The following is an 11188-nucleotide window of genomic DNA, read 5'->3' as shown; positions in this document are numbered from 1 at the left end:
AAGATGAGACTTTCTGCTCCCATAACGATTTACAGCCTTGGAAACCCTGTACAGGGTTGCTATGAGTTGGAACCGACTCAATGGCACATAACAACAACAATGTATCTATATATATAATGTGTGTTTATGGGTTTACATTAGTCTCAGGAACACTATACATAACAGCTATGAGACAGAACTGAATGGATATATATATATATATACACACACACACACATATATATATATATACACACACATGCTCTACGTGTGTGTATATTATAATTTAAGTACTTTAAGAACTGGACCTGAATGCACAAATGTATTTATTTGACTGCATTGATACTGGCAGACATAAGAATAATTGACGGAGAGTGGGGACTCATGGGCAAATGTAAAAACCAGGGTCAACCAGCCAGGATTCCTAAGAACAATGTAAGCACCTGTTGAATGTGTGTATTGAGATGTCCATTGTCCCTAATAATGTAAATGGGTTTCACACAAAGTCTTCTAAAAAATCCCACAAATCTCCTTTAAGAAAAGATAGAAGTGATGCTGCTGCTGGGTAAAGGCTGGACTACTTATTAAAACTACATCCCAGATGCAAGTTACAAAACATGGTAACTACAGGCTAAGGGATTTGAAGATAGCCATAGAAAATATCAAACCTATGGCAAGATTTTCTTTTCCCCCTAACATAATGTGACCATGGCTGATTTCTGTAATTATGAAAAGGTAAACATCCTAAAAACCCCAAGCATCTTGGTGGGGAGTATGCCAAAATCTGGGTAGCAACTCCAAGTTGAATATGGAAGAATCCAAGCAGCTGTTGGCCTTGAAAGAATGGAGGTTGGCCAGACAGTGCAGACATCTAGAAGAGTCAGTGAAGGCAAGGATGAGCACAGAGATATGAGCAGTCCAGGCAGGTTAGATCCCAAGTGTTGGGAAGCTGACCAGAGCAACTGAGGAACCCAGACTGATTGACAGGAACACCAAGGGTCTGGGACCTTCTCAAGAGCTTGAGGGATGACAGGTTAGTCTGGGTAGAGGTCTTACAGGAGTCGCTGGATGGTACAAATGGTTAATATGCTAGGATGCTCGTGTGGTGCTGAAGGATAAGCGCTGGACTTTAAACCTCATGGTCCGTGGTTCAAACCCATCAGCTGCTCCTCGGAAATCCTGTACAAGTACACTACAAGTCAGAATCAACTCCATGGCACTTTAAAAAACAAAACAAAACAAGAACTACAAAAACAACAACAAAGGCTGTTAACCAAAAGGATGGCGATTACAGTCTACCCAGAGGCATCACTGAAGACAGACCTGGGCTGTACTTCTGAAAACGAAGCCATTGTAAACCCTACGGAGCACAGTTTCATGACACACACAGACTTGCTATGAATTGGAGCTGACTTGATGGCAAGTGGGTTTGTGTGGGGGAGTGGGGATGGGGAGAGAAGGAGAAGGGTCTTATTGTCAGCACCAGTGGAGCTTGGATGATGCTGAGTCACGGGTTCTGTGGGACAGCAAACTGGACTTGGAAAGTGATGGAGAAGGGAAGGCATTCTTGATAAAACCCGAAGATTTACAGAAGAAAAAGCCCAAGCTATTGGGAAAGACCATAAGCCAAATGTCAAACTTGACCTTAGTACTTTGCATCCCTACCTCACTGAGTCGCACAGATGTTAGACAACCCGAGAGACTAACAGGTGATAACAAGAAGAAAGCTCTTCCTCCGGTTGGAATAAAGAACAAACGGCAAAACTACAATCAAAATTACATTCATCTTCGTACCCAGAAGTTGTGTCGGACAGCTGTCTGAATCATAAGAAATAAGATTTGATAAAATACAAGTACCAGTAATAGTAACAGTAAGAATAACACTTTTGTGTACAAAGTGTTCAGTATGTATTAAATGTATAAATGTCTTTAGTTTTCACAACTGTCCTCTGAGAAACGTACTTTCATTATCTCCATGTTATAGAGGAGGAAACTAAGATACAGAGAGGTTAAATAACTTGCACAAGGCCTCACAGTTTGAAAGGGCACAGCTTAGATTTGAATCCAAGCTACAGAGTCCTCGAATCCGATTTAACCACTAGGTTTAAGCTATTTCTCACATAAGATAAAGAACTACCTTTGAAGGGGGCAGAATGAACTAAGAGCACATAGGAAAATGCAGTAAGAATGCTTTCATAATCCACTACTGCATTAATTCATTCAACAAGTATTTATTGGACACCTGCTGTGTGCCAGGACCTTTTCCAGATGTTGAAGATTGCAGGCAGACAGGATCCCTACACATCTGAAAGAATGAATAAATATTGCTCAGTATGGCAGAAAACGTGTTTGGTAGGCCAGCAGCACTGTATCTTTGCACTCCATTCCTTCCACATGCTTTTATTGAGTCTAAGTAGCACATGAAAGTTTCAGGGTCTAGAACCCAATGAAAACAGAATCAGCAACATGTTAAAAAGAAATTGGCATATCATGCTTATGAAAATACTTTGAGGAGAGGGAAAGGGTGAAGTTGGCAAAACAAACATAGAACATATGCATTATTTGCATTAAAATACCTATACCAATGAGGCAACTATACTAGAACCAAATAGGGAATAAGAAGATCCAGGCCTCAGGAAGCAAATCCATACAATGGGAGAGATTGCATTGTATGATTTCCAGAAAGCTCAGCTCTAGGATCGGGGTCCCTCAGAAATCTGAGGGCAGAGTCAAGGCTGACCTCAGACACACCCAGATCAGCCATGCTGAACCAGACAGCAGTAGCAGCCAGGGCAGCACCAGGAATGACAAATAATCCTGTAGGAATAAGTCACCAAATTCTTGGAGCTAAGGGTCTCTTGGAGACACCCCAGGTTTGTGCTGGGTTCCAGTTTCATCACACATTGGAATTGCATTTCTGCATAGAGAGTTTTGAGACACCAATAAGAAGAGGTAACACAGATCCAAGAGGCTCTGGGAACTGTCCAGATGTTAGCTCCAGCTGGACTGCGAGACATACTAGGTGGGATTTATCACTGTTAATAATTACTGGCATAAGACTGAGTACAGAACTGAAACTCACAAGGCCCAGTAACCGAGAGTGTCCTCAAATGAGAAGGAAGTTTGAATGAAGAAAGAAGGTGTCAGAAAGAGATACGTGTACACACATGCACTGAGATGTGAGTTCAGTACTTTCTGTCACATCTGTCCCACTCCTTAGCCATGCCAAACCTCCTAGCCTACCTTCTGTGGGTAAATTTAAGGCCTCAGATACTATCTCTGGCTCTGAGGTATACAGACATTCAAATTCTCCAGTATTAGGCAATTTCTCAAACCCTGACCTCCAATGTTGTAGAAATCACCTTTCTCAACAACACACACTTGAATATCCTTTTTCACTGCCTCTTCATGGGACACATTTCCCCATCCACCATCCTCTCTTAGGTGTTTCATGTTCAAGCTTCTCATTTGGGAGTCATGCCTAGATTTTGTTTTGTTGTAGTTTCCTCCCTCCTTCAGCACTTCCAATCACTGCTTCACAGAGCTGGATTAAAGGTGCTAAAAGACACAGTGTTCAAAACGAGAGTGAAGCCACAATCTACTTGGATGACTAATCTGAATTGTGACCCGTCCCAATGCTCGGTCAACTCTATGGGCTCCAAGAATGCTGAGTCAAAGGACCTCTGCTTCTACACCTGGCAGGTGGGGAACATGTGGGGAAATGGAACCAGCCAATATCCAATGGAACAATGGATTTCAGTTAAGGGCTATAGATCAAAGGTTTTTTTTTTTTAATATTCTTTGAACTCAGAATGAATAAAGAAGGTCATCTTAAAAAAAAAATAGGTTAAATGAATTAATAAAGATTTTGTATAGCATAAAACAGACCCCTCCTTTTCTGGATTTAATTCAAACTTAAATTTTAGAAGTGAACTCAAATTTGAGTCTGACATAATCCCACCTCTCTTGACAAGTTAGAGAAAATAAGAATATTCTACAAAAAGCATAGAGGTAAAAATGCAACCCATATCAATGAATAGTTTAGTTTGAAACCTAATTGCGGTGTAAACTTTTACCAAAAAAATAATAAAATATTACTTTAAAAAGCACAAAGGGAATTTAGGGAAATACGATAACCTTAGACAAGATTAGAAAGTAAGCAAGGTTGGGGTACAGCACCCTGTTACAAACAACTTTTTTCGTGGGGGTATCCTCCATTATGGTCCACGATCCAAGCCAACCACTGCTCTGTCAAATTGTGCCTAGTGGAGATAAAGCATATTTTAAAAGGCCCTTAGTGGCCATAAACTAGGGATATTGGAATTGTATAATCTGAGATGCTTGGCAACCTAATACTCTAAATAAATCAAAGGATGGACCTCAAAAGCCATTTTGGGCAGCTGGGGAAATATTTTGAGATAAGGGGATTTTTGTAACTATCCCCAGATTTGATTCTCCTGTTATGAAATTCTAATCTGCAATTTCATTTTCCTCCTTAAATCCCTTCACTGACCAAGGACATATGATGCGGTTGTTGACAAGTGCCATCAAATCAGTTCTAACTCATAGCAACCCTGTATAGGGATTCTGAGGCTGTAAATCTTTATAGGAACAGAAAGCCACATCTTTCTTCTGAGGAGCGGCTTGTGGGTTTGAAGCACCGATTTTGTGGTTAGTAGTCCAATTGGAGCTCTGGTAGCATAGGACTGGTTACGAATCGGACTGCAAACCGCAAGATCAGCAGTTCGAAACTACCAGCTGTTCTGCGGGAGAAAGATGGTGCTTTCTGCTCCCGTAAAGATTTACAGCCTCAAAAACCCTGTGCAGGGTCACTATGAGTTGAAACCTACTCCACAGCACACAACAACAACAACAACAACAAGTCCAGTACTTATCCTACAGAACCACAGCGCTCCCAAGGACATATAGAAAGGGTCATTTCTGCTTCAACTACTTATGGGCTAAAGTATCTGAAGACCATTCTTTCTATGGTGGATCCTAGACACAAAAGTGGATGGAACTAGTTTCAAAGTATTTCTGAAACAAGATGAAGTACATTTGCAGAGAGGCTTGTGGACAGCTTGCCACATTTCAGCTGAGGACAATTTTATTATCTGCAACTTACTAACCTAGAATTGGTCCATAATGGAAATGTTTAGTGATGGCTTCAGCAGTCCATCGCAGCAGCTGGCACACACCTACCTCATTGCCCTTCCAGAGTGGACCATTATGGCCAAGTTCCGGCCTTTGAAACCCTAGATGTGTAATGACTGAAAACTAACCGCCTTGCAGTCCCGACCTGGAGTGCTCAGAGGAGAATGAATTACCTCCTCAGAACCATGCCAGTAGTTGCAGCACTGAGCCAGAAAGCAATGGCTGTTAGAAGCCAGAATGAAAGCAAAAAGGAAAGGAACAGTGCTGTCATTATACCAGTAAACATTTTTCTTTAAGCATCTTCCTGTTTCCCTGAAGGGAGCCCGTTTAACTGCCACTCTGGTGCAGATGTGCCAACTCAGCTGAGAACACTTCGTGTGACCCTGAGACAGGAGTGTGCTTAGCGGGTTGTAGCATGCCCACTGGCCCAGAGGTGGAAAGTGAGAGTGAGGTTACTGAAGTGTCCATGGCACTCACTTTTTGTAGGCTCTTTCACCTGATCTTAGTCCTGCTCATAGCTAAGAGTACTGATGGGTGTGTGTGTGCCATACAGTGAGGAGGACAAGATAAAACATTAGATCAGATATGCTCATAGTACAGTCAGCAGCACCAGCATCAGCATCATTTGGGAACTTGTTAAGAATGAAAATTCTCAGGTCTCCCTCTAGACACACTGAATCAGAAACTCCAGGGGTTGAGCACCAGCAATCTGTGTTTTAACAAGCCCACCAGGAGATTCTGATACATCTACCATTTGAGAAGCACTATGCTAGAGAATAATGCTTTCAAAATCCAGCCACAGAAACAATTGTCTCTCAAAATGCTTAACACACAGCCCTAACAGGCAAGGGTCGGGTGGTGAGATGCAAGAGGTTTCCAGGGGTAAGGTTGGAATCACTGATACTAAATCAGGAGTGCTTTTCCCCAGCCACCTCTAAACAGACTTTAGTAGTCAAGACTTGGCAATTGTTGGAGAAAAAGATTATGACTGAATTAGTATCTTCCTTTTTTAGTAACTCATGATTAGACTGCTTAGATTGGACCATTCAGTAACACTATGTGACCCGAGCTAGTCATTTGAGATTCTAACACATTCAGTGTACCAAACAGCAGCTTTGGAAGAAGGTTTTGGACCATTCATAATCCTGATCAGGGTTTATGAGGCTCGGCCCTTCTCCAGGGACTCAGATTTGATGATTTGGGGGTTTGAGGGCAACTGAGTGAGGAATGGGGTCTTGTTTATGGTGCAATGTTTTAAAAGAGGTTCTTTTCTAGTCTGAATAGGCTGGGGCATTAGGCTTCTAAATGGTGAAGACACACACAAGTAAGAGAGTTCCTGCTGGGCACTGGAGAACAAAGTTATCTTTTACTCCATCAGTGAAGAGTAAGTAAAAAGACACTTCAGAAGTTCTCACAGTTAAAACTTTGTTCTCAGAACCTAAACTGTTTGGGACCACCACCCAGAGAGGAGTGACTCTGGCACAAGATTAAGGACTCAGTTTCCTCTTCTGTCAAGTGCTAGGTCCTAAATACCACAACAGGAGCATAAAGATGAAATCACCCAACAAAACACTGGCAGACACACATGCATGTGAGGTCTTTGCCCTCGGGTCCCAGAGCAGAATTATGAAACCATGTCTGTAGCTCCAGAAGGGCACAAGCCCTATGCAACCTTTACAGCTGATGGATGGGTTTACTGCGAACCAGGACGGGTGATGGCCTGCCAGGAGGCACACAGCTGGTGGATGACAATCATTAGTCCTTTGTCCCTACCCTTAAGGAGTCATGCTTCCACCCATGGCCAGGTAAACAAAGGATGGCCACCCCCAACTGTAAGGGCCATCCCTTACAGCCCAGCTGAGGATTTGGAGGGCTTGGCTGATCCGTGGTGACTCACACTTTCCCCCCCACAGGGGATTTAACTCCCAGATAACAAGATCCATGCCAAACAGCCAACAATCAAGAAAGAGAGTTCACATAGGGACTTCTCCACGGAGCTCCCTTACCTTCCTCATTTAAAATCCAGGGCAGGAACGCAAACACCGAGTCAAAGCCGCAAGTGTTCTCCTCAAAGGCGCAGGACCCAGCGGGCAGGTCCAGGGCTCTGGCAAGCTGAAGGGCTGCGCGGCAAAAAGCGAGTTTCAGTTCGGCTTCCACCGGGAGTGTTTGTACCAGCCCCGGCTCCCGGGGGCGTTGGAACAACCTGGTGAACGTGGGGAAGGAGCGCGGGAAGAGGTGGGAGGGAGATGCGCCACCTTTTCTACAACACAACCCCAGGCTAGGTTTAGCGAGGGAGGCCAGCGGCTGCGAAGACTAATCGGGAGGCGAGCTGGGATCGCCTAGCCCAGGACAGGGAGCCCAGCACAGTCCGGGCAGCAGGAGCGGGAGCGAGTCGCGAGAGCATCCTCTTGGGTGGGGGTCGCCAGAGTCCAGATCTTACCTTGCAGCATCAGGAGGGCGCCTCTTAACAGCATGGTCGTGCTTTTGGGAAGACGATTGCAAAGGGGGTGACGCTGCCAGACCGCTGGGACCGGTTTGCTCCTAGTGAGAGGGATCGTGGGGGCGGGAACACCCGTGAGCCTGGGGAGGGAGAAGTTCAAGGCAAATCGTGCACTTTGCAAAGCGGCTGGAGCTGCGCGGTAAGCTGGAGGTTCCTAAATAGAGAGCGCCGGGCGGCGGCAGCTGCAGCCGCGGTCAGACAGTGTCCCAAGTGTAGCCGGCCCGCGGCGCAGCTGGTCCTGGGAAGGGAGGGGACGGCTGCACACTTGTAAAGCCAAGCCAAGGCTGGAAAGGAGAGAAGTGGTTGGGACGCAGCGCCTTCGCTCTGGATTTTAAAGCTTGGGGCCAGACCCCTTGGAGACTCTTGGAAAGGGCAGGCCTTCGAGGAGCCCCTCCGCTGGGGCAGGGACTGGAGGCTCCCGCTCCGCCCATCCACAGTGGGACCCAGCTTATTTCTGGGGACAGCCTCCTCGCATCTGGCGCGTGTCAGTCCCACAGGACTGGCCCTAATTTTAAACTTCTTCTCCCCATAATGGAAGGGGGTGGAATGTGCCTCGGAAAGGCAACTGTTGGGTGGAATAAGCTTTATATCTCAGGAGGTGCTGCGTTTATGGCTCCTTAATGCTAACCCTGAAATACCACCACCACCACCACCACCCAACCTCTATCCATTTTGGCCAACGGAATGTCTGGCATGCCTGGTGCTCAGCATTCCCTTGTCAGGGAACTGGGCATTCTTCCTCTCTAAAGGGCCATGCTAAATTAGTTATTATGTTAGGAACCTTCATGCCAGTTCCTTCACATCTGGACATATGCATAACAGACTGAAACACTGCCTGGCTCTGTGCCATCCTCACAATTGTTATGTTTGAGCCCATTGTTGCTGCCACTGTGCCAGTCCATCTCCTTGGAGGTCTTCCTCTTTTTCACTAACCCTGAACTTTACCAAGCATGATGTCCTTCTCCAAAGACTGGTCCCTCCTGATATGTTCCAAGTAGGAAGTCCCATCCTTGATTCTAAGGAACATTCTGGATGTACCTCTTCCAAGACAAACTCGCTTATATTTCTGGTAGTCCAAGATACTTTCAATACCTTTCACCAACATCCTAATTCAAGTGCAATGATTATTCTAAAGTGTTTCTTATTCTTTGTCCAATTTTCACATGCATATGAGGAGACTATCAATACCACAGCTTGGTCAAGCACACCAAAGGCCTCAAACTAACATCTTTGTAATACTTTAAAGAGGTCTTTTTTTAAAGGCAGATTTGCCTAATGCTATATGTGGTTTGATTTTTTTGACTGCTACTTTCATGAGTGTTGACTCTGGATCCAAGAAAATGGAAGTCTTTGACAACTTCAATCCTTTTTCCACTTATGATACTATTTAGAACTCCTGGTGTGGTGCTATGGGATAAAGCACGGGACAAGGTTAGTTTGAGCCACAAGGTCAAATTCACCAGTTGCTCCTTGGAAACCCTACACAGGGTGACTAAGAGTTTGGACTAACTCAATGATACTAACAAAAAAAATAATAAAGAGGTTAGCTATTGGTCCACTTGTGAGAATTTCTGTTTTCTTTACATTGATTTGCAAGTCATACTTGGAACTCAATGTAAAGGCTGTAGTCTTTCATTAGTGAAGTACTTTAAGTATCTTTGAAGAAGTATCATTGCTTCCTGCAGATTGCTGATTGTTGATGAGTCTGTCTCCAATTCTAATGCCACATTCTTCTTCATATAATCCAGCTTCTCATTATTTGGTCAGTTTACAGAATGAACAAGTAAGGTGAAAGAATACAACCCTGACTCACACCTTTCCTAATTTCAAACCATTCTGTAACCCCTTGTTCTGTTTGATTGATTGCCTCTTGGTCTATTAATTGTATAGGTTCCTCATGAGCATAATAAAGTGTTCTGGAATTTCCATTCTTCCAATGTTATCCATAGTTTGTTATGATTCACACTGTTGAATACCTTTGAAGAATCCATAGCACACAGGAAACATCTTTCTGGTATTCTCTGCTTTCAGTCAAGATCCATCTGATGTCAACATGATATCCCTTGTTCCATGTCCTCTTCTGAATTGGATTTGAATTTCTGGAAACTTCCTGACAACTATTGCAGTTGTTTTTGAAATATCTTCAGCAAAGTTTTCCTTAATGTGGTATTAATGATATTGTTCTGTGATGTCTGCATTCCCATTTGTGAGGATTTTTGTTTCCTATTCACTGAAGTGATTTGCTTCATCAGTATTTCCAATCCCCTTTACTTCCAGCATGCAAGAGTGTGTCATCAGTATATCGTAGGTTGTTAATGAGTCTTCCTCCAATCCTGTTGCCAAATTCTTCTTCATATAACCCAGCTTCTTAAATTATTTGCTCAGGATACAGATTGAATAAGAATGGTGAAAGAATACAACCCTAATGCACATCTTTCCTGATTTCAAATCATTCTGTACCTCCTTGTTCTATTCGAATGACTGCCTCATGGCCTATTAATTGTACAGGCTCCTTGTGAGAGCACAATTAAGTGTTTTGGAATCCCTATTCTTTCTAATGTTATACGTAGTCTATTATGATCCACACAGTTGAATGCTTTTGCATAGTCAATAAAACACCAGTAACATATTTCTGGTATTCTTTGCTTTCAGCCGAGATCCATCTGACATTAATAACAATATCCCTCCTTCCATGTCCTCTTCTGAGTCTGGCTTGTTTTTCTGACAGCTTCTTGTCAATGTAAGGCTTCAATCACTTTTTAATTATCATCAACAAACTTTTACAAGCATGGGATATTAATGATTTTTTTCTATGATGTCTTCACTCTGTTGGGTCACACCGTTCTTTGGAATGGGTACAAATAAGGCTCTTTGCCAATTGATTGGCCAGGTAGTGGTCTTCCAAATTTCTTGTAGATGAGAGAGCATCTGCATCACTGCATCTGTTTGTTGAAACATTTTATTTGATATTCTGTCAATTCCTGGAGCCTTGATTTTGCCAATGCCTTTAATGCAGATTGGACTACTTCCTTCAACACTATCAGTGCTCAATATATACATCTTGAAATGGCTGACTATCAAAGATTTTTTTTGGTACAGTAAGCGTATACTTCATCCTTATTTTTTTTTGTTTGTTTGGTTTATCAACCCTATGAATTTTATTATTGTGTCCATAGGTATAACAGGTGAATCTATATTAACTAGATTATCTCCTTCTTTTTCTTTTTAAATGTTTAATTGCGAATTATGTGATAGTTTACATGGAGAACATTAGCTTTACATTCATTCTATCATATATTGTTTCATTGCCATGGTTACAGTCCCCTACATGAATTATCAACCAACCACAGGGTATATAACCTGCAAGCCTGCCCCCCGGTTGTCAGCACACAGCCCCTCTCCCTTTCTGGGTCTAGAGTCCTCAGCTGCTCCTTCTCTCCATGTCATCATCTCTGCCTCCATCACTAGCATCATTGCTTCTCTGGGTAGGGTCCCACACTCCGTTCTTCTCCCTTGATGGTCCCAGGGACCTCTGCTCCTGGACTGCAAAGTCAA

At 43.4% G+C, this 11188-nt stretch overlaps 1 protein-coding gene across 1 annotated transcript in view; it reads right to left on the bottom strand.

The window, feature by feature from the left end:
* MAMDC2 (MAM domain containing 2) overlaps positions 1 to 7607 on the bottom strand; it is a 200994-nt gene extending 193387 nt beyond the window's left edge. Inside the window, exons 1-2 of the mRNA XM_006834912.1 lie at positions 7574 to 7607; positions 7140 to 7253 (exon numbers count right to left, since the gene is read on the bottom strand). Of these exons, the coding sequence (XP_006834975.1) occupies positions 7140 to 7253; positions 7574 to 7607 (148 nt within the window). The remainder of the gene's footprint in view (positions 1 to 7139; positions 7254 to 7573) is intronic.
* Between the last annotated feature and the right edge of the window lie 3581 nt (positions 7608 to 11188).

Source organism: Chrysochloris asiatica, unplaced genomic scaffold (genome assembly GCF_000296735.1).
Source record: "Chrysochloris asiatica unplaced genomic scaffold, ChrAsi1.0 scaffold00014, whole genome shotgun sequence".
Taxonomy (NCBI): Eukaryota; Metazoa; Chordata; class Mammalia; order Afrosoricida; family Chrysochloridae; genus Chrysochloris; species Chrysochloris asiatica.
Note: the sequence above shows the minus strand (reverse complement) of the source record. Positions and strands in the feature narration are given on the sequence as shown.